The 24,098-nt window shown below is 48.1% G+C and overlaps 1 protein-coding gene across 1 annotated transcript in view; it reads left to right on the forward strand.

Annotated features, from left to right (window-relative positions):
- PHLPP1 (PH domain and leucine rich repeat protein phosphatase 1) overlaps window positions 1-24,098 on the forward strand; it is a 238,911-nt gene that overhangs the window by 211,021 nt on the left and 3,792 nt on the right. The window contains exons 13-18 of the mRNA XM_012725795.1: window positions 4,720-4,920; window positions 6,866-7,028; window positions 16,303-16,433; window positions 20,463-20,567; window positions 22,059-22,253; window positions 23,584-23,826. Coding sequence (XP_012581249.1) covers window positions 4,720-4,920; window positions 6,866-7,028; window positions 16,303-16,433; window positions 20,463-20,567; window positions 22,059-22,253; window positions 23,584-23,826 — 1,038 coding nt within the window. The remainder of the gene's footprint in view (window positions 1-4,719; window positions 4,921-6,865; window positions 7,029-16,302; window positions 16,434-20,462; window positions 20,568-22,058; window positions 22,254-23,583; window positions 23,827-24,098) is intronic.

Genomic DNA, 24,098 nt, shown 5'->3' on the forward strand with positions numbered 1-24,098 from the left:
CTGTTGATTCAACTTGGCTAATCATCAGACTTCTAAATTCTGTAAATGTGGAATACATACCCTGGCTACTTAATAGGAACCTCTGGGGGTTGAAATTGAGAAGCAGTTGCCTTCAGATGGGCCGGCTGGGCACTGAGAAGGACACACCCTCACTTCTCTATACTTTAGCCAAACATGCATTACCTTGTTCTGATGAGAACAAAACATCAAACAAAATTAAAGTGGGAGACAATCCACATAACTATCTAGCCCTCTTCGAAGGTGTCAAGGCCATAAAGTGTCAAGGTCATACGAGACAAATAAGACTAGCAGAGGAGATTAAGGAGACAATACTGAAATGCCGCATGGGATCCTGGATTGGATCCTGGACCAGTTCGAAGACATCAGTGGGATGGTAACTGGTGAAACTGAAATAAGGTATGAGGTTAATTTAGAGTGGTGCATCTCTGTTGGTTGATTTTTAATTATACTTAATTTTAAAAGCAAGTTATTTTTGAATCTTGTTGAACAGTTCCTGCATCTGTATATTAACTTTAGTTCATGTAGTCTGTACGCTAATGATCTTTACATTATACCAGCCAGGCAGATAGATTTTCAGACCTTCCAGAATAATATGTGGATTCTGTTAGGCTCTCTGTGCTTTATCTTCACAGGTGAGCTTCATGATTCAGTGGCCTTGCCAGATAGTAATGGTGGTTCTTTTTCTCAAACTAATGAGTGGGATGTGACCTTAATTCCATGAGTTTTTACAGCACTTTAAAAAGTTAAATGGAATAGAAAATACCATTTGAGATCCAGTAAGGTTAAGTATTGTTTCATAAAACTTTTTCAGTGTACATGTTTATGTTACATCTTTACTGGGTGTAAATTATAGCTTATACTCTGGTTAGCATCATAAACAGTTCAAAAGGCTTCAAGAGCTATTAGCCATGGAGAGAGATGGGATTGTTAGAAGTGCCGTGTTGCAAAGACAGATGGGGAGGAAACTAGAGCATTTGACACTTTTGGAAGACTTGGGATCAGCAATCAGGGGTTGTCTAAAGCAGAAGAGATTTGCTAGGCTGAGGATCTTAACCTTTTGCATTTTTAGTAGAATACAAGTTACAGTGTTGAGCGCAAGAAAAATTAGTTAAATGTAGGACACTGGAGTGTGTAGGCAAATCTGTGCTCCCAAATCCATGCTTTGTTTCAGGGATAGGCTCTGACTGTAAATGTTACAGGTGTGCGAGAAAATTGCTGAAAAGCAAACAAAAACAGAACCACAAAGTCGAGATGAGCCGAGCAGTTGGGCAGACCGCGCCCACAGAGCAGGAATTGCTCAAGTAGCAGGAAAGGGGTCGTGGCACTGCTGTGGTGGCAGCTCCAGACGCATTAGGGCCTCCCTGAGGCTTGCTCTCTGTGACTTGTAAGTTCTCTTAGGAATGGGCTTGGGGCGCTGTGTGCCTGACCCTCCCGCTGCCCGGCAGGCGCTCTCCCTGACCACAGCTTTTTTAGGACTGTGGCATTGTCCTCGGGAAAGTGTTTCATTGTGACTATTTTTACATTTGGATTTTAGAGAGGTGTATGAGGTAATAGTGAACTCTTGAGATCTGGATTTTATTTCTGACTCTGGCATTAGTTGTCATTTAACCATGACCAAATGATTTGACTTCTCTCAGCTGCGGTTTCTGTCTCCTGTGAACTATGAGGGGTGCATCTCTGGGATAAAGGGAGAACTAGAAGAAATAGAAGTTAGGAAAGAGTTGCAACCTCTACAGGGGATCATAGAATTGGGAAAAAATGGCAACATGGTACTGCTTTTTCTCCCGTTGATAGCGGGTCGCATGGCGACAGGTCGTGTTGATGAAACACCTTTGGCACATGAACCAGGCTTGGGCAGTTATCACAAACACCGGTGAGGGTGAAGTGGAGGAGGTTATCACCTCCTTTTGAGATCAAACTGAGTGCTTTAGGGTTTTAGCATTTTGGAGGTTTTGAAAGAAGGGCCAAGGTTACCCTGGTTCTTGAACAAAACTGTTCTCCATACCCGAGAAATAGTGCTCTATTAAAGTAGTTACTCGTTTTGGTGGGAGTACAGCACTAGACCATGATGCCAATTAATTTGTCTCCTGTTGAAACATTGGGAGATTGTGGATGTGTCTTATTAAGAGGATGGGTATGGGATTGCATTTTTCTGAGACCATTATAATAAATCATTTCCGTCCAGTTGTTTGCTCTCTGGCCATTAATTAGCAAGATGAGTCGGTCTGGCTTTAGTAAGCTCAAATGAACTCCTTTGGAACGAGGCAGGTAGTTTCATTTCCTGGAGCAGCAGGATTAGCTACTTCCCTGCTTGAGTCCCTGCCAAGGGCATAAAGCACCTTCAGTACAGGAACTTTCAGCAAGACGCCAGGGCGCATCTCGCAGGACTAGAGAGGGCTGCCTCAGCCGCTTTCACACTTTCTAGATGCGCATTCATGTGTCTGTCTGCTCCCTTTCAAGACAAACAGCTCCTCTTCTTCTGGCATAAAACTCGGAAAACATTTGTGAATCTTTCTCTCTGCGCCCTTTTCTTGCCACGGATGTGTCTGTAAATGTGTCTTTCCTAAAGAATTGGGGTTTAACGAGACTGTCAGTGTCCCAGCAGGGCCCAGTCCATAGGTTTTGGGCAATAATTTTTCTTTTTTTCTAATTCTACATTGAAGAAATTCTTAGAAGAGTTTTAAAATCAGGTCGATATAAATGGAGCCTAAAGAAACAAATTCATAAAAATAAAAAACGATGGTGCTGAAATTGGTTTCCTTCCGAGTTCAAAACCATTTCAGAAACTGCTTGAATGACCTTTATTTTCTTCTCTGTAGCACACACGACTATAATTTCCCATGACTATTTATGGTCTGTACAGCTCTTTTCTAACTTCCTTTTTTAAAAAAATGTCAACGGAATACGTGTTTCTTTAATGGAAAATGTTCTATTTTGGGGAAGCTGCTTTTCCTCAGATAGTAGTGGAACTGGGGGTGGTGGTATAAGTAAGTGGTGGGGGTTGCAGGATTGGAAAGTGTTAAATTAGTGGATTTAGAGCTTGGAATCACAGCCCTGCTGCGGGCCCCTGGGTGTACAGTGCTCTTTTTAAACCCAGGATTAAGAATACCTGTGCTTGCTATTCCATCTTCTCCCTTTTGAAGAAAAATTGTATTCTTTTTTCCAAACATACACATTGGCAGAATAGTTCTGAATTGAATACTAAAAGTTTCAAGCCCAGGCGCCTTTAAAACAGGAGAATGGTGAGCCACTTACAGGGTAGGTCCAGGTAGAGCAACATGCCACTTTGACCTTGGTAACAATGGTGGCCTTTGGGGAGCCCTCTGTGTTGCATGGCTGCAGCTTCACCATGGAGCACAAACTAGAGGCCCAAGGCCAAGTGGGAGGTTCCTCTGTCTGTCCTCTACCCCCCCTTCCCCCTCCCCTTCCTTCCCTCTCCTTTCTTCCCTTACCCACCCCCCACTCCTCTTCCCTCCCCTCCCTTTCCTTTCTCAGTGATTTGGAACCTGATTCCTGCAAGGACTCTGATTTCAGTTCTCTAGTTTTGCGTGGTGTGTTGTGAAACATAATAATTGTGCTTCATAATAATCACGGAAAGATTGCACTTTTTGACGATTCTAGATACCTTAGGTATGAAAGCATTCTTTTGTTTTATCTAGCATTCATTCTCATTGAGCAACTGTAGCATATCTGTCTTATTTGTTTTGTTTTGTTTTTAAAGATTTATTCATATAGAACTGGGGTACAGGCCAGAGATGTGGAGGGTGAGTGGATTCACCAGAGACAGAGTGGGGAGCAGAACAGGCAGATCAATGAAGGACACTGCTGAGGGGAACAGCGGGCGGGTCAGGAGAGGTCTGCCGCGCCATGTGGTCACCTCCCGGGCAGGCGGGAATCGAACTCATGAGAAGTGGCTTAAGCTTCTCAGTGCTGTGCTTTAACCTGCTGCGCCACCAGGGAGGGCCACATATGTATTGTTTTAATACATATTTTATTGAAGTCTAATGTAAATATAGAAAAGGGCAAGTTGTAAGTGTAGCATTTGATGGATTTTCTGAAAGTAGTAGTCTGTGTGACCAGAATCCAGATTAAGAGCCAGAGGATTGTCATATTAAAAAATTAGATCCCTGTCTAGACGCTGCCCCACCCTCACCTCCAACCTCTGAAATCTGCCTGATTCTGCAGTCTGTAGAACCATGCACTGTGTTTCTTACCGGCTTATTGCACTCTTTTTGTGAGATTTATCCCATCTGGTATATGTGTTCATGGTTTTCATTTTACTGCTGTGTAATATTCCATTGTTTTAATATAGAACACATAATTTCCTACACTCGTGAATGTCAGTAAAAAATGCTTTGCACTTCATGGTGAAAAGGACTTAGTAACTGATTTAGTCATCATGTGAGGCAGTGCCAGATTGGCTATTGCTATAAGAGCTCATCTTTGTGCTTCCATAAAAATTAATTTCTTTCTTTGTATTTACCTCACGTACCCATATATAGCTAGCGATTGCGTTCGCCACGGAGAGTGGAGTTCGGCATCCAGGTGCTTGCAAAAACTAGGCTGCTCTTTAAATTCAGTCTCTAAGCCCAGTTTTCCACATGCCAGGCATAAATCAGAAAACTTCTCCATTTGTTCAGGCTTTCAGACTAGAGCTCTGACATAGCAACAGGATTTTGTTGCATTTTATCATTGCAGCCTGAGATTCCTGAATGCATCTGCAAACAAACTGGAAGCCCTGCCTCCAGCCACACTTTCTGAGGAGACGAGCAGCATCTTGCAGGAGCTGTATCTGACAAACAACAACCTGACAGATAAGTGCGTGCCCTTGTTGACGGGCCACCCCCACCTGAAGGTCCTCCACGTGGCCTATAACCGCCTTCAGAGCTTTCCAGCAAGGTAAATGAGGATCACAAGTGTGTTTTTGACTGCATTTCTGAAAATGGGCACATAGATGGAAAGGTGAAAGCTAGAACGCTTATTGTCCCAATAATGTAAAGCTTGTTCCTCTTTGATTCTTATCCTCAGTTGTGTTTTACATACATCACAGACAGCATCTCCTGAAGAGAAAGGTTGGGTTTTCTAATGTGACTAGGTTCACTGACCCAGTAACTAGAATATTCTTATGATTTTGGAACATTTGGATGTTCCTTAGCAAGTATATATTTCTTACTCCTTTTTCAAAAAAAAAATTATTAATTTATGCATACAGGAACTGGTAAGAGGATTCACCAGAGACAGTGGGGAACAGAATAGGAAGACTGATTGAAACACACTGCTGAGGGGAGCAGTGGGCAGTGAGACAGGAGAGGTCTGTTGCGCCATGTGGGTCTGCTCCCTGGCTGGAGATCAAACTGGTGCTGCAGTGGCTGTAGATAGCTTCATAGTGCTGCGTTTTAACCTGTGGTACCACCAGGGAGAGCCGTCTTTTACTCCTTTTAGATAGTCCAGTTAATACAAACATTTTTTAAAAATTAGCCTACAGTGTTGTGTGGGAAATAGATGTAATTGGTCTTTGTGCCTGTGATATAAAAAGCACTGGGGACCCCTGCAGCTTCGGAGGCTGTGTGGCAGTACAGATAACCGCTCTTGGAAGTTTCCATTTCCCCTCATATCTTACTTTCTGGATATTGGGTGAGTGAATCCACACCCACAGCCAGGCGTGAGGCTTCTCTGCACTTCCAAGGCCCTGGCAGGTCTCCACTCGGAGCACATGCCCACACATCAAGGACGCTAACAGCAGTCCTAGGGTATTTTGCTGCTGACTGCAAATCAGCACTGGGCCAAGGCGAAGTACTGGCACAGGCCGCCCCCGGCTCCCGGCCTGCCTTGGCTGCGCTCAGGGACTGCGCTCAGGCACGGGCCGCCACTCGCCGCCTGAGCGCTCACTCTCTCGGGGTGTGTTGGGCTTGGGGTTTGTGCCGTCCCTTGTTTTTGCCCCTCACTTGATGTTTATGATTAAACTTGTGTTCTGTTTCTTACTTTCATTTTGCCAAGGGATGAGGTTTGCGATGTTTTAGTCAGAAAATACAGTGATCTCATGACAGTTTATCTCATGACAGTTTATCTGGAAGGACTCGCACTGCTCAAGTGCTGAATGCCCAGGTCCCGCCCAGGGCAGGAGGTTTCCCCTGTGGCCAGGCCCGAGTTCGCCTCATGCAGAGTTCCATCTTGCTGTCATCTCCGTCTCTCGGGGGACCGTGACTCACTGCGTCCTCAGCCAGCTTTCCTCAGGAGTGCGGGCGTGACTCGCTTGTGTCCTTCAGCCCTGCCTCCCCGAGGTCTAGCGCGGTGTGGACTCTGCGCTAGGCACAGTGACTGCTTCGTGCTCTGACTGCCTTTCTGTGTGGAAGGGCAGAGCTGGCCCTGGGCCTGATTTCTAGACTTGCCGTCATTTTCCAGGCCCACTACCCATTATTTTCTGTGTACTTCTTTTCCAGACATGATGATAACATACTCAATGAAGAGTCTGGCACTAACTTTTGAACATTTTGAGGAGGATTTCATTGCATAAAACTATACAGCAAAGCAGTCGCTGTCAGCATAACCTAATGCACACACATGTTAAAAGGAAAAGGACATTCATTCCTAAGTTACTAGTTTGAAGAGTTGAAGTTAGTTTTTTTTTGTTTGTTTGTTTTTTGTCATAGGAAAGGCGACGTTACAGTACGTAGATACTACAGCAAAATAAACTGTCCTTTACTAAAATGACTCGCACAAGGAAATCTTTAAGGAATCTTTAGCACCACAGCAAATTTCCCCCTGGTTCTTATTATTGTTTTCTTTTTAAATTGCCTTGTGGACCCTTCGTGACCCTCTCCCCCATGGATCTCATCCTTTTTAGTAAAATGGCAAAGCTGGAGGAACTAGAAGAAATCGACGTGAGCGGGAACAAGCTGAAGGCCGTCCCCACCACCATCACAAGCTGCAGGCGCTTGCACACCGTCATCGCCCACTCCAACTGCATCGAGGTCTTCCCCGAGGTCATGCAGCTCCCAGAGATCAAGGTGTGTGCTTGGGGCTCCGCTTTGGCCCAGCCGCGGCACGTGTATTCTGACTCCCCGTTCAGGACGCTTGCAGGCTTGTGGGATTTCCTCAGGGTGCCCTGCTTCGCCGTCCTTGCTCCATCCTTCTGAGCCTCTGGGCCTCACTACGCTGCTGAGCTGTCAGAGGGGGAAATCAGAAACGAAAACACGGGACCCGGGGCGGGAAATTTGTGTTTCCCTTGTGGCGGGGGGTGCCACAACCACTCAACTCTGCCGCCCGTCTGCCAGTTCTTGTGCCGCTTGTTTCCAGGCTGGATGGGAGACCCCCGAGGTTGAGGCAGGTGTGCGAGCAGTTTGTAGAAGTTACCAGTACTGGCCCTCCCTGGTGGCCCAGCGGGCTAAAGCTTAGCACTGCAAGCGAGACACAGTTGCTCCAGTGCGAGTTCGATCCCCGCCCTATAGGTGACCCCCACGGCGCGGCAAAACTCTCCTGACCCGCCCGCTGCTCCTCTCAGCAGTGGACTTCGCCCGTCAGCCTGTTCTGCTCCCCGCTCTGTCTTTGGTGATTCCTCTCACTACCCCTGCACCCCAGTGCATAAATAAATAAACCTTAAAAAAAAAGTTACCACTGCTGCAGGGGGTCCTCCCCCGCCCCGCTGACTCCATGTTCAGGCGGAGCATCGCTGTCAGCAAACGCTCACCTCAATTTAAGGAACCCGGCAGAACAGTTGTGATTCCCTTTTGATAGGTGAGGAAACTGGGCTGCTGAGAACGGAGTGACTTGTGTAGACGGCGGCCGCAGATGGGGCAGGGACTCGGGGGGGACAGCGAGCCCCTGGAATGAGAGCCGCCTGGCAAAGTTTATTCCTGTGTTTTTGGTGCAAAAGTCACAGATCCTTTATGTAACTAACCAGAGTCTTTCATTGGCACTCGAGCATATCCGATTAGCACGACTCGTGTTTACAGACCTAGAGCCCGTTTAACCCCAAAAGGAACAAAAGCCGCCGCCCTCAACCACGCGTCACTGCTCAGGCCCCCCTGAAGTCAGCTTTACGTGCCAGATGACGGCATTTCAGAGACATCTGAAGGCAGTTTGACCAGCTTGCACACATTTCATGAAGCCTTTTTTGTGCATTTACATGATTGAGGTGCAAATCAGACATTTCATGGGTTTGTGCGCTCGCACGTGTGTGCGTGTGCGTGTTTGCTGACAGCCGTGCGCTTTGCACATGGCCTTCCACACACTGGTGTGGCACTTCAGGATGTTTGTCACAAACGTGAAGAAAGATTTCACTTTTACTTTCTACAGAGTGCTTTCCACAGTGGTTACGAGGCAGCACTCTGAACAGAGGCCGATCTGGATTCCCACTCATGTGGCTTCAGGCCCAGTTACTTGATTGCTGCATCTCCTCCTCTGTAACATGAGGGAAAGAAGAGTCATTTCTTCACAGTACTGCTGTGAAGAGGAAATGAAGGAATACGTGTCCGGCGTTTGAAATGGGAGCGGCACATAGTGCGAACTCCATCAGTGTCAGAATTAACCCGAGTTTTCCGTCAGGTGCAGCCGTGGTGGTGATGATGGGGGCGACCGCTCGGCCGCCTGTCAGCCACGTGTGCGACTCTGCTCCTTCAGTAAAGCCTCTCGGCGCGGGTGTGCGCTGTGGTCCTCCGTGGGCCCGTGGGCCCAGCTCCCGGGGCTGGGGCATGGGGGAGCAGCCCAAGACCCGCCCGGCGTTTGCTGGCCGCACTTTTGTCCGTTTAATGCAGTATTGCAGTTCATGGTAGGATTGGGTTTAAATGCAAATAGACATTCAGACATTACAGATTTTAACTAAACTGTGCAAGCTGTGAATCTTGCTCTGTGAAAATGCATCCTCTCCAAGACTCTGCCTTGGATTCCTGAATTCTACAGATAGAGGTTTTGTTGTTGGGCGTCTGTGGGAAGGGATGAGCGATGTCAAGTATGTTTTATGTACAAAGTGTAGGTTTTGCAGCTTTGGACAGATGGTGTTGTTTTTACAGTGTTAGTATGCAGAATGAGGGGCACCCCAGAACCCCTGAGCTTGCATACTCTACATGGGTTCTCCCTTCCACTGCATAAAGATGGCAAACTCTTAATGTGAAACAAATTTAATAGATTAGTGTGCATAGAGAGAGAAGACAAGAAAGAATGTAGGTTCCCAATAAAATGCCTGATGTTACCCATGCCCTCGTGGGCAAATGCCCAGCCAAATAGGGGCGGCCCAAACCGAGGCCACCGAGGCCCAAGGCTTTCCAGGACCCTAAGGCATCTCTGCTGGGGAATGATAAGAGACAGAAGGGGCTGGGCAAGTCTGAGGTGAAGGGAGCAAAATCAGCAATCCACAGCTGCCACCGCCACCCTCCCACGGCTCCCTCCCCTGTGTCTTCCGAGTGCCTCAGCTCAGCGGGCCTCCTTGCACGGCCCCCACAGCCCGGTGCATTTCCAGAGCTGAAAGGGAAGCAGAACTTCGTCAGTGTCTCTCTGCCCCACGAGGCTCCTCCCAGTCTCCTGCTTCTCCTCGCTCCACCCGTCATTAAGTGGGGCAGGGGCCATGAACCTCCCCTCTTTATGGAGATCACCTGTAGTTAGTTCATGTGTTAGAACTCTGACATTTTAGTGTTTCACATGAGAATATTTTAAGTTGCAGTTTGAGTTTTGACACACATATTTAAACCACCTAAAAGAAAATTACTGATAAATAGTTGCTGTACCCTAACCTATGAAAGCCCTCACTGCAAACTGAAACCTAAAGCATGCTTTCAATGTAAAAGAAATAATATTTTCCTGAGTTGAGATACTCCAGCCTACATTAAAACTGGACTGAGTTAATAACCCTAAGTTATAGCATATTGAAAATAAAGTGAAGTCTGAAGTGTTTTGGTAAATAAGATCATTTCATTTATACAAACTTGCAGATAACATAATTTAAAGATGAAGAGATCATGGTATATTTAACTAGCTAGTTTGCTCCAAGCTGTCTTTCTTTAAGAGATTCAAAGAAAGTGTTTAGTTATAGTTTTGTGGCCAAAGCCTTAAAATCTATTATTATTTGAAAGGTTAAACACATTACTTTAAAAATTCCAATTGCTCTCTGGCGAGATCAGTAAAGAAGTTTCTCTCTGCTTTAGTCCTGTGCCCCGAACTGAGGAAAGATACCTAGAACAGTTGGGGGTGGTGCTTCTCCAGTTGTGGGTTTATCAGTGAACCGGTCTTCTCTATATAAAAATCTGATTTTACTCTCAGAATAAAGATGAAGTCTCCCCACCTCTCTCCAGACACCCCAGACTCCTAAACACAGAGTCAGTATTCCTGGCCTACTCTGTTTCTCTTTAGAATTCATAGCCATTGAATTTTCTACAAGGTGCTTCTGAATTTTTAAACTTGATAAATGTATCCATATTCTTGTGCCCTGAAGCAGAAACTATAGGTGCCATCTAATCAGATAAAATTTACTTCTGGTTATTTGGCTGGGTTTTTCTTTTTCTTTTCTTTTTCTTTTTCTTTTTGATAACCAGTGAGGTCACTTAGTGCCATCACCAGACATCAGTTTCTGGAGTTAGGGGAAGGTCAGAAAAAGTATTTTTCAGCATTTTCTGGTGAGCCCAAGTGTGTCTGAGGTCCACACACAGCTCCTCAGTGTGACAGACCCCACCCTGGCGAGCACTTTTAATTGACCTTCAAAGCCCCACACGGTCTTGACGTCCCGGCACAGACCCTGCCCAGTGGAGCACTTTTCCTCTCCATGGTGATCAGCATGGGCCACTGGGCAGGAGAACACGGCCCTGGAGGCCCCACATAAGCAGGCTGGATCGTGGAAGCGACTGCTCATGGCCGATGACGCCACAGCCACCTGGCCGGGGACTGGCCCTCAGTTCAGGTCTCCGCCCTCCGCCGCACCCCGCCGCTCACGGCCTTGGTGAGGGAGTCTTGCCCCAGCCTTTAACTGAGCAGTTGCCAATTAGTAACTTATTCTAACTCTTTTGAACTGTGTTTAAACAGCTGAAGTGAATGTGTTGACACATGGTGAATGAAATTTGTAATTTAAATACCGTGTCAGCAACTTTGTCAGACTTTCCATGTTCCCATGATATCTTGATTCTTATTAACCAGGTGAACAGCATTTTTTCAAATGCCTTAAATTTTCTTCAGAAAATTATTTTCATGTTTGTGCTGTGCCATAGTAAACGGTTTTTACTTAGGTACATGAGTGAAATTTTCTTTAGGGCCTGTGTTAAACTTTTGCTGGGAAGGGGATTGTGGAGTATTGGTAATGGGCCACTGTTGAAGTTGAACGTCTCTTGGAATCAAGCTCTGTCCCCGTTTCCAAAGTGAGGCGAGAGAAAGTAGCAGCTTCGTCGTAAAGACACAGAGAATATGCTGGATTAAAATGGGCGATAGAAAAGGGATTCCTTCTTTGGGAAGTCGGAAAATGGAAATGAAGACATACCAAGGTCCTTTAATTACCAGTTATTAATAGAAGGTCATCTCAGCGTCCGCACTGTATGTCCAGACGCCAGGAGCGGTCCCAGGATGAGCTGGGAGTCTGGGCAGTGGTCACTGAAGACACTTGCTGTAGATGCAGGGTCCTGAGTCCCGCTTGGAACAGGGTTCACTGCAAGAGGGAGGTGGCAGTGGCTGCTGGGAGGTGGCCATTGCTGGTCACTTTGCTCCCTGCCTCAGGAGGACAGGCCGGCAGGGTGCTAGACTGCATGTCCGCCCTCAGCGTTGATATCGTAGGTTGACTCAGACTAGTTTATTCTGTTTCTAAACTCTCATCTACAAATTTATTTCAGCAGATCTTTTTTTTTTTTTTTAAAGATTTATTTATTCATATAGAACTGGGGTACAGGCCAGAGATGTGGAGGGTGAGAGGCTTCACTAGCGACAAAGTGGGGAGCAGAACAGGCAGATCAACGAAGTACACTGCTAAGGGGAGCAGCGGGTGGGTCAGGAGAGGTCTGCCGCGCCCTGTGGATCTCCTCCAGGGCAGGCGGGATCGAACTCATGCGGAAGTGGCTTAAGCTTCTCAGTGCTGTGCTTTAACCCGCTGCGCCACCAGGGAAGGCCTCAGCAGATCTTTTTAACTCCGAGCCATACCCTTTTCTCCAAAAAACCATGTGCATTTTTCATAGTAGTTATACACACACGCAAATAAATAGCCGGCCCTGTCTGAGCTCTGCAGGGGCCGTGAGAAGATTCCCTAGAGACAGAGTGGGGAGCAGAACAGGCTGACTGAAGAGCTACACTGCTGAGGGAGCAGCGGGGAGATGGGAGAGGTCTGCCGTGCCATGTGGATCACCCTCCTGGCCGAGGATCGAACTCGTGCTGAAGTGGTTTTAGCTTCTTAGTGCTGCGCTGTAACCCGCTGCGCCACCAGGGAGGGCCCGCATCAGCAGTTTTTAACCTTGTGAAGGCGAAGGACTGGGAAGATGGTTCAGGGCCTTTGGGAGCCGCCTGCCTGTCGCAGCTCAGGCAGAGGTGAGCTGGCTGTGGTCTGGAGTAGGGAGAAGCAGGCTGTTGCAGAATCTCTCCCAACCTGTAGATTAAGTGGCTGTCTTAAGCATGGGCAGGCAGCTGTTTGGCAGATGATATATAACACCCTGCTAAGAAAATGGATAGGCCTATTTCTTCATAATGTTTAGTGAGGAAAATAGATTTATAAAGATATTTGAGCTTTCGTGACAGTTAAGCCATACATCAGATTGCATTCCTTTTTCCCCGATGCATGATTTCTCTATCTGAATGTTCTAATAATAATTTTCCTCTAAATCATGAGTTCCTTCTCAACAATGCATTATCTCACTCTTTGTTCCTGTTGTTCAGTATTCCTTACCAGAAATTCGTAGTATAACAAAGTAACCTAAGAGTAGGCATGAAGGAAGGAAAGGTAACTTGTGTCAGTCAGATTTTAGCCAGGTTGATGTTTTACTCAATGGGGTGTTTTCAAGAAGCGTTTAGTGAATTAAACAGAGAGGCACACCCTTTAAATAGCCACTTTCACTGCCAGCTGGTTCCGTCAGAAGTGTATGTTGAAGGCCTCACAGTTGGCCAGCGTTGGGGCGAGTAGTGAGTGCGAACGAGTGCCAGGCCAGCAGCTCGCCTGCGTCTGCAGCACATGGTGGCGCCGTGTAGCAGTGTCCCAGGGTCTTCAGGAGCAAGCCTCTTCAGCGTGTAGAAGCGCAGAAGGATGTTTCCCTGCTTCTCCGCCATTTCAGAAAGTAATGTCTTCTCCTGCAGGAATAAACAGTCGCGTTAAAACGCACCGGGATTGTATTGCGGTGCTACTTAGAATAAATGTAACTTATGCCTGTGTAGCTTGCACCTGTAATTGCTGAAGGGCTTACAAGGTTCATTTATCCATTCAGAGATAATGGGCTGTCAGGTACCAAGAAATGGGTGGGTTGGTTGTTTGTTAACCTTTGAGCGGAATCACGCGTGGAGCATCCTCTTTCAAGGCCCTGGAGGTGGGATATGGGCAGAGGAGAAGCAGTGCCCGCCCTCTGGAAGGCCATATCGAGTGGGAGAAACAAATAAGCAGAAACTTCTAGAAAGATATATGATTGAAACAGAAATTAGAAGAGAACGGGTACTGAGTCTTAAAAAGAAAGAGAGGTACTTTCCCCAGTTAAACTCATCTTTCTGTGCTAAAAAAGAATAAGACCATTTTAGCAGGTAAAAGGCAAGAAAAATGTGTCGAGTTTCATTTACAGAGAGTAGCATATAAGAGACTATAAGAGAACATGACAAATACAGGAACTAGAATTAACTTTGACACAGCTGAATATAGCGTTTGAGGAAGTGAGTGCTGAAGGAACCTTATTTGACATACTGAGGAATTCAGTGCAGGTTGAGGGGGGCGGGTGCCGGGGAACAACTGGAGGACTGTTGCTGGAGGAACCTCCGTGGTCACCGGACGGCTTTGGGAGCCGTGGCCAGAGGGACACGATACTAAAGCGAAGCGAGGCCTAGTTGTGCTCCTCAGGGGAAACATGATGCGGACAGAAACCAGGATAGGAGGTTGGGGAGAGAACTGGCTGCAGTGAATTCAGAACCTGGAGGCGGCATGGCCTGGCCCGAGCAGCCGGCGAACCCACTCAGAGGCGCTGCGTAACCGTGGCCAACCTTCGTTTTTTAAGTCAATGCCCTAATGAGCTCATCTGATAATCTGATAGTTTGAAGATTGAACAATTTCCTATCTGCTGACCCTTCTAGAAGTCCATAGACTCAGTCATGTTCCAGACTGCCTTCAGTCTTGCCCCTCCGCACGCTCTGGCCCTGGCTTTGTGTCTGTCGGCCCTGTGTCCTAGGCGACCCACACCTGGCCCGTCAGCTCACGTTCGCCACTACCTAGCCCACTGCACTGACACCTTCTTGTCTCGCCTGTGCTGATCTGCACAGAATGTACTGACAGAATTGCCCCTTATTAACCAGGGTGATCACAGTGTTCATTCAAACCAGTTGAGTATGCATGATGCCACCACTGTTTACAATAGTGGAAACAAACGAAAAGGAGATAATCCATTTCTGCTTATTAATGTTCAGATTAATAGTATTTCTTCTTACTACACTTCTACCTAAACTGGTTTGGGCTCTGAAAAGTGGTGGTGAGCATGAACACATGGAAAGTGCTTACAGCAGTGCGATTGATGACTAAGTGATGAAATAAAATTATACCCACACTGAGCGAGTTTTTTAAAGGATTTCTTTGTTATAATATGAAGGCTATCAGAAGAAAGTAATAGTCCAGAACGTTAGCACTAGTTATATTAAGGTGGTAAATTTTCTAGTTGTCAAACTTTCTATGTGTTTACCACGTTCTCATAATAAAAACCACTTCTGTAAAATTGCAGTGTAGTTTATATCATTGCTATGGTTTGGGAGCAAGGATATGAAAGGTTCATATGGAAACACTGTAGTTGTTGGAAGTCATTAGAGAATACATTCCTCCAGAAACTTTGGTTTTCATTTCCAACTTCTACCTCCCCACCCCCCAACCCCCCGCATCCACAACAGGCATGTGTTTTTAAATTTTTCTCAATAAAGATGGTTATGTCCATTTTTTAAGACAAGTTCTTGGACAATTTGCCTTTAAAACCATCTTCTGATGTATAATAGGCTCATTAGGCATTTTTAAAAATCATCGGATGCCAAAAAAAATAATCATCGGCTGCCAGCACACACCAGATAATGGAATGTTTTCTCCCCCCTTCTGCCAGACGACAAGTTATACATTTTCTTTCAGATAAAAAATGCCGCTGGCTCTCGTTCCCCTCGGGCGGGGCGAGCCTTCCCCTGGGTCTCTTCTGGGCAGCAGCAGGGCAGCGCCTCAGGAGGCCTTGTGGGAGAGGCCTTGTGCCACCCCCATGCACAGGCCTCACGCAGCTGGCTCTTACGACCAGGCTGGTGTGCTTCGCTGTTTCCCAGGCAGCGGAGACAGCAGCATGCCGAGGCCCGGGAGGGTGGTCTGGGTTTGCCACGACCTCCCGCTCACTCTCAGCAGATCAGCTGTTCTGGCTTTACCAATTTCTGATTTACCTTCTTTCTTAGACTCTTCTCGTTTGTGAATGCTTGTTCCCTGCCTGTTATGCAGTGTGTATGTGTGAGTGAGTGATGTGAAAGCCTTTCTGAGTTCCAGTTTGACCTTGAAACTGTAGCCTGCAGGGTCATGACAGGTCCACAGTTTTGTGAGGTCTCAGAAAAACTGTTACCGAGAGGATTTTTCAGTTAATACTAATTTTTTTTTAAAGATTTATTTATTCATATAGAACTGGGGTACAGGCCAGAGATGCAGAGGGTGAGAGGATTCACCAGAGACAGAACGAGGAGCAGAACAGGCAGATCAATGAAGTACACTGCTGAGGGGAGCAGCGGGCGGGTCAGGAGAGGTCTGCTGCGCCATGTGGGTCACCTCCGGGACAGGCGGGGATCCAACTCATGCGGAAGTGGCTTTAGCTTCTCAGTGCTGTGCTTTAACCCGCTGCGCCACCAGGGAGGGCCAGTTAATACTGATTTTTTAATAGAGAAATAAAAAGATAAAGATGGGAGAGTAAGTCATATGGAATTTGTATGTTACTCAAAGTAAAAATGTAATTGCATTTAGCAAAATCTGTTTTAAATGTTTACGGTAGAAGCAGACACGTGTAGGTTCCTGCACTTGCCAGCCTAGCGCAGTGGGTGGCCAGGCCGATTGGCCTGCCAGGAGCAGACACGTGGAGCCTCCTGCAGCCGCCTGAGCGGCAAGAGCCATTTCTCTTGTTTCTGCTGTTCCTCCAGTGCGTGGACCTCAGCTGCAATGAGCTAAGCGAAGTGACGTTACCCGAAAACCTGCCTCCCAAACTGCAAGAGCTAGACCTGACTGGAAACCCCCGCCTGGCCCTGGATCACAAAACCCTGGAGCTGCTGAAGTAAGTGTCTATAGGGAAGCACTCGTCAGTAGCCACTGTGGATGAGACAGCTTAATAAAACGTTAGGGAGCAAAGGGGACCTGGCGCCTTCCTGAGCTGTGTCTGCACCACTGCGAGTCTGTAGTTCACCAAGGTGAAGGGCAAAACTATGTCAAAGAATTGGAGACTTGTGTCCTTACAGAACATGTTTGAGGTATCTAAACAGAAGGAGAATGAGGAGAACAGAAACAATGAGGAAAGGGAGAGAGCACGCAAGATAAATCGTTACACCTTGGCTTGGGTGCTGCTTCATGCTGGTGTCCTGAAAGGGCTTTCAAAGAGGTGCATTTGTGGGAGTAACTAACGACTGGGAACTAAAATCCAGATGGGTTTAAACAAGATTAGGAGTGTGGAGCAGTTAGGGCCTGCGAAGCTCTATCCGTGTTTCAGGAAAAGTCCACTGATAACTCTCATTACTGATGTCGGTAGAAAGTTACAGCTTGAAGTTCACGCAATTATGCTCCACAATTGAGCATAATTACCTTTTAAAATGATGATGTAGTCGTGTTACAAACTCAAAAGGCCTCTATGGAATGTTAAGTGGCGAGTGTGCAAATACATCCCCAATTTTGCAAAACACATTAGTGTGTGTCGGATACTATGTGCACACCTCGAAAGTGCCAGAAAGGATGCAAAACAGTGTCAATAGTGCAATACTGTGGATGGTAGGATTATGAGTTGTCATTATTTTCTTTAAATTTGGGAGACTATTTAAGCTTTTCTTTGCAGCGCAACATTAAGTAAGTCTCGGACATTGGCACATGTTAGTCATTGTGATGCCACACACTGTAACATGCTGTGACAGCCACTGCTGAGACGCCTTTTAGTCACTGGGAAAACTAAAAAAGTAGAAATTTCAAGACGAGAGTGGGTTAGTGATCTATTGAAGCCATCCTAGGTGCACTAATGTACTTCAGTGCAGCCCAAAATTTGAAAAGCCTTAAAGTGATTTCTGGATAGAATTGGCCATTTTACAGTCTTTTTTTTTTCTTTAATCTTTTAAGTTCTTAATGAAAACATTGATTTCTATAAAGAATTGACAAGTGCTCCCTAAATAGTGTCCCCGGGAAGCCACAGGGACCTTGCTGTCAGTATGTGATGCCACAGCTCACATCTCTCACTCTCCCAGACCCCGTTTTCTCTCTAAGACGAGAGGGCTGGTCGGTAAACCTCCTAAGGGCTCTTTTCAGGACTAAGTGCATCACTAACAAGATATATTTCCGCTTTATACAGGTAGTTTTTGAGTACTTTTATAAATATGACATAATAATGATATAATTGGTAATTATATCAAAATTGGGTAGTAACTAGAAACTACTGTTTGGAGAAAAATGAAAGAGGAATTTTTATCTCACACCTAAATTAAAGAGTTAAATCAATAAGATGAAATAATGTTTAAAAGTAAGAAGAGAGCATATGAGTCTAATCACAAGTCAGAAAAGGGCTTTTTCATCCAAGAATGGGGAGGGGAGGACCACAGGCAGAGAAATCAGTATATGTAGATTGGCTTTGATATTTATGTATATTTACATATAAAAATGCTTTTTATACCTAAAAGCTTTAAATGCCTAGTCTAGAGGATACCAAAAATAAGTCTAATAGGCAAATGACATAGCAGAAACATTGGCAAAAAATATGAAAAATAAAAGCAATATTCTCTTAACAGGAAATGTTCTTACAAGTCAGTAGAACAGAAGATAATAGAACATGGTAAAATTTTACCAAAGAACAGATTTTTACATGAAAGGTCATGTCCATCTATATTAGTATACAAGAAAATAGTAAATAAAATATGTAAATGATATCTTTTCCCCCTCTAAAATTGGTGTTGCTCAGGACTATAAATTAGCATAACTTGTCTTAGCTATTATGTCAAGCTTTTGAAAATATTTACATACTGAGTCCAAACTTTTCTGTGGCGATATTTAACCTGAAATCAGAAACCTGGTACCCATCTTGGACACAGAAATAGTCCTCAACATAACTCTAATCATATTCAGGACAAATGTAAAATGACTTGGGGAAATAGTCACGATGCAATTGGACAGCAGAAGTAAAACCGAATAGATGAGTGACTTTACTATTTTATATGCGTAAGAGAAAATGGAAGTGTTAACTCCTCTCCAGGGGCTTCTGCTCCCTGCGCACGAGCTGCTGCAGTGAGGCACACACGCCCATTCTGAGAGAAATCCTAGTTCCCCCAGAGAGCAGCGTTGCCTTCTGTTTAGCATGTAGAAGGCCGTGGCTCTCAGTCGCTCGGGCAGGTTCCCACCTCACGTGCTGCTGTGCCTGTAGGCAGCTGGCCCATTTGCTCCGTGCTCACCGGGCCGAGGCCAGAGGGATCTTCTGTGCGACTGAGCTCCCCCCTCCAGACTCTGAGACGGCGGAAAGATGCATCAGCGTCCGCTCGGGTCACCCCACAGCTGCCCCAGCCAGACAGAGAGTGAGAAATTGCCGCCTTACCAGGAAGGATTTTAGGGAAATTTAAGGATTATTTTTCCTTAATCATCAGGCTACAAAATGGGATGAGTTCTTTGAAGGCTCTGTGGTCTATAGAAAATATGTCTTCAGAAAGGAGCTTCAGGCTTTTCTTTGGGATTCAAAAAGGTAGCAGGGAGCTAGAAGCGCCGCAGGTGAGCCTGAGGAAGCCCCTGGCTCTGCCCGCCATACTCGTGATGTCGGTGCCCGCTCAGACGCAGGTGTGTTGTGGGTGACTCTCTAGTGCCCCCTTCTCTCCTGGTAGGACTGGGAATGTTTAAAAGGGAATTACATGGCCCCACTGTAGACAGGTGTTGATTTGATTTTGCGATTTCTGTTGGCACCAAGTAGGAGCTATATGTTTTTCAGTTTTTTGAGGTAAAGGGAAGAATAAACATTTTCTAGGAATTCAGAATAGAATATTTTGTTTTAACCAAATACATTTAAATTTCTAAATTTAAAAGAACTTTCCAGTAGCTATTTTTAAAATCACAGCGAATACTATGACATTAGATTTACTTCTTACAGTTAAATGGTCCTTAAGCAGGTATTTGGTATTTGTAAAGACATAATGTATGTTCTTAGGGCCACCACAAAGATTTTTTTTTTCATGTTAAAAGATGACACACGTGCCTTTTCTCTTGTTTAAATAAAAGGGGGGGGGAGACTAGGTCAGTTTACAAGTCCGTAGAACTTCACCATGTGGTAACCAGCCGCTTTAAAAACCTACTTCACGTCTGTTTGACTTCCTGTTTGGGGGCACTGAATGCTCTTCGGAAGGCTGGTTTTTAATAAACCCCATTTGGAAGGCTACACTTTTATTATTTCTGTTTTGGGTCCCACTGGATCAATGAAGGCATATGGGAGCTGAGATAAGAACTTGTCTCCAGTTTAAATATTATGTAGTTAATCTGTGACTTATTAAAATACTCATTTACTTGGTAATTTGATGATATTAGTGTAAGCATGAGTGGCTGTACAAATGAGGAAAGAATGGAAGCTTCAGGGCTTGGCAAGCTCTTAGTAGTACTGGTGCAGTATTCGAAGAGATGATGTGGGTAGAAAGGAACCAGATTTGGGGATGGAGGTTGCAGAATTCCCACACGCCGACCTACCACAATATAATCATGGCTTTTGCTTCACCCTTTCTTCGTCTGGGTGTTGGTGTTGTAAGAATACACCCACCTTATACTTGAACGCCCACTTCTCATGCCAAGGGTAAGCGCTGCCCTCTGTACCCCAGGAGGGAGCACCGTCCAGCGCGGCGTGTGTGAAAGCTGCGCAAACCGCCACAGAAGGCCGATAAAAACTGCTTTCGCAGTCTGTGCGTGCACCCTTGGTTTTCATTATGATGAGTCGTTAGTGCCTGGTGCTAATAAATATTTCAGTACATTAAACTCAGCCAGGCCCGGGGTGTACAGAGTGCCCGGCGGTTTCCATTTCTCACATACAGGTAGCAATTCTCACATGTTTGAATTTAATCAAGTCCGTCCCCGCCATTTCTCTCGCTAGCAACATCCGCTGTTTCAAGATCGACCAGCCCTCGGCAGGGGACGCGCCGGGAGCCCCCGCCGTCTGGAGCCACGGCTACACAGAAGCTTCAGGGGTGAAGAACAAGTAAGCGGGTGCAGGGCCGGAGCCGGGGCCGCCCCCGGCCCGCCTCCCCTCGTCAGTGCGCGCACACCCTCGCACCCTGTCCCCGAGGCGCGCCTCCCGCCCGCCTGAGGCCACCTGCTGTTTGCCGGTGAAGCGAGAGCCTGCACGGCATCTCCTGCTCTGTCTTTGTGAGGCTGTTGCTAGGAGACGGTGTAATTGACACAGCATCTCTGGGTGAGGCTGGGGTTTGGAGAAGGCACAACTAGGAGCCGCATCTCTGCTGCTCTGGAAGGCCCCTTAATCCTTCTCTGAAGCCTGTTTGCACAACTGGGAGAGTGTTCAAGGAGACTTGCTTGTCGCGTTGGAGATCACTCTCGTCATCGACTAGTTAGCGGCTCCGTGAAACTCCTTAGGCTGTGAATTAGCTCGGCAGTGGTGGTGGCCACTCCGTGGCGTCAGCTGTGTCTTGCCACCAGCATGACACCGTCTTAATTTCTTCTTTTCCCCTTTTTTCACCAACCTACCTTAACCTTCTATGCAAATGTCTTCTTGAGAACGGCAGTCAGACTCTTCAGGCTTGCTTGTATTTTATGGAGAGGTGCGGGCATATCAGGAAAGTAAGGTGTAAGAACTCCGGGTGTGAGGACAGGGGACAGCAGACAGGTGCAGCTCGGGCCGACCCGATCCCGTCCTTTCTGGAGGGTGTGGCTGGTTTAAGTTTCGTGGGCAGTTTGACCTTTCCGGGGGGGGGGGTGGAAGTGGGGGTTCCACAGGCGGTGAGTTCTCAGTGCCGCCCCCTATCCCCGCCTGCGGACCCTCCCCCACCCCACCCCACCTGCTCAACTTCGGGGGCCCCTGCTCTGCTGGGGCTCCGCTCTGGCCGCAGCCCGAGGTTCTCCCCTGGCAGGAGGTGGGCAGGGCTGGCACGCACGGGCGGTGCCCCTTGGCGTCCGCTCTCTGACCGCTGCTGCTTCACAGTTCCCTGCCTCCTTTTCAGTCGCCACGGGTGTTGCATGTTTACATGAAAGTCGTGTTCCTTATGGTTTTGTCATTGTTTTATTCGTCTCTGCTTGATGTGCGAGTTCTCCTTCAGGTCTTGTAAAGGAGTGTGGAGAGCTGGGTCACTGTCCAGTATTATTCCCCACGATGTGGCCACCTTCTTTCCTTATCCGTCATGCAGTCTCAGCAGGGCGGAGAGGCCGCTCAGGTGCACAGGGTGTGTCATCCTTCTTTGCGTGAAGAAGGAAGTTGAGACATAGTCACTGGGGCTTGTTTCCCCGGTTCTTTTATTTCCATCGAGGTAATCCCCGTGGCATTCCTGCCACCCGTCACCCTGCGCCGACACCTTGGTCCCTTGCGCCTCCTGCCCTCACCTTGACCCCGCCAGTGTCTACTATACAGTTGTCGGCTGAGTTTTGTCCCCTGGTCTTTCCCGTCCGAGCTGTGAGGAACGGGGGCGGGCAGAGCGGGGCGCGGGGGGCAGAGGCCTCACCTGTCGGCGCCCGCCCACAGGCTGTGCGTCGCAGCCCTGTCGGTGAACAACTTCTGCGACAACCAGGAGGCCCTGTACGGCGTGTTTGACGGGGACCGCAACGTGGAGGTGCCCTCGCTCCTGCAGTGCACCATGAGCGACATCTTGGCGGAAGAGCTGCAGAAAACCAAAAACGAGGACGAGTATATGGTCAACACCTTCATCGTCATGCAGCGGTGAGGCGTGGCGCCCTGCTCTGTCTTCTTGCCTTTTGGGGGGTGTTTGCCCCCTGCTGAGACGTGAGGAGTCGGGGACCCCAGCTGTTGCTGGTGGTGGGCCCGGGGGCGCCACTGGGCGCTCAGACTTTGGGCTGTGGCCAGCACTCTTCCGCCTCTCCCAAGTCACCCGGAGCTGAGAGGCCCTGAAACCCCCGGGACCTGGACGGCCCTTTGGGACAGGCTGCTTCCATCTCAGGTTCCCCGCCGCCGAAATGGGATCCCTGCCTCGAGGTAGTGGAAGCTTTGCGGATTTGAGACGGTCGAGCTTGAGGCCGGAAGCCTGCTCATTCCGCACATGCTGCTTGCCCCACTGTTAGGGTGCCGTAGCAGAGCCCTGGGCCACCGCCCCGCACTTCAGCCACCGGGGAGGGGGTGCAGGCGCCCCGGGTTCGGGGCGGGGGGGTGGTGCGCGAGGCCGGCCAAGGTCCGGCCTTTTCCTCTCCCTTGATAATCTGCCACAGGAAGTGTTTTTGCTGTCGGGTTAGAAACAATACCTGCTGATGAACGCTGGCGCACAGGTCCCCCGTGGCCGAGCAGAGTCCCCCTGAGGACCTGGGCACAGGCGGGTCCAGCAAAGTCAGCACCGCCTCTCGCACCGCCCTTCAGGCCCTCCGTGGCCAAGGCGGCCGCCGGCAGCTCGCGCTGGGACTAGCTGACGCTCAGCGGGCCCTGAATATGTGCGCGCTGTTGTTCTGAGTACCCCAGATGCCCTAAATTCCACCCAGCGAGGTAGGCGGCGTTGCCATTCTGGCTTTGCTGGTGAGATGCCGTGGTCAGAATGGCACGACCAGAACTTGACCCTTGGCAAGAGACTGGGCACATCTGCTTTTGTCCTCACCACCATCTTGTTCTAGGGCAAAAAGGGAAAGTGTGTGTGTGTGTGTGTGTGTGTGTGTGTGTGTGTGTGTGTGTGTGTGTGAGAGTCACACACGTGCCCTTCACTGGCCCCTGTGAGGTTCAATTTGTATAGATCCTCTAGCACTAAATAAGAATGAAGAACCTCAGGCTCTGACTACTCACTGCACTTTCCTCAGATACATTCCTGTTTCTCGCTTTGCTGAGAAAAGTCTTTGTGCCCTGGCAAGGAAGAAAGCCGCTCCTGGGCCTCTGGGGGTAGAGGGCCGCCCTGCCCGTCACGAGCAGCCCCTTCCACGAGGCCTGTGTGGCAGACGCGCCCTGCCGTGCCTGCTCCGGGGAAAGAGCTGAGCGGCCCCGCAGCCGGTCTGCCGCACAGCCCCGTGGAGTGCACGGACCGGCGCACGGTGCTGACGCCGCCTCTGAATTCCAGGAAACTCGGGACGGCTGGGCAGAAACTTGGAGGTGCCGCTGTCCTCTGCCACATCAAACACGACCCTGTGGACCTGGGAGGCTCCTTCACACTGACCTCCGCTAACGTGGGCAAGTGCCAGACGGTTCTGTGCCGGAATGGGAAGCCGTTGCCGCTGTCCAGGTCGTACGTCATGAGCTGTGAGGAGGAGCTCAAGAGAATTAAACGGCACAAGGCCATTATCACCGAGGTGAGGGGGGGACAGTTTTCCTGAGGACGGGGTAGGCCACGGCCAGCGTGTCTCAGCGAAGCTGTCTGGTGTGTGTCTGAAGACATGACCGTGTGGGCAGCCCGCCCGCCCCTGGGCCCTCTGAGGCAGGGCTGTGCCAGCTGCTTCCACCTGGCCCCCCTAGGTGGGCTGAGGGCCCCGGGCCTGCACCCACCCGCCGGGGCGGGGGGGGTCCTACCTGCCGCTTGCAGGCCGTGCCCAGTAAGGCTCCCAAAGCCCTCAGGAGGCCTAGGTAGCTGGTGTCTCC

Source organism: Condylura cristata, unplaced genomic scaffold (genome assembly GCF_000260355.1).
Source record: "Condylura cristata isolate star-nosed mole 26May11 unplaced genomic scaffold, ConCri1.0 scaffold00016, whole genome shotgun sequence".
Classification (NCBI taxonomy): Eukaryota; Metazoa; Chordata; class Mammalia; order Eulipotyphla; family Talpidae; genus Condylura; species Condylura cristata.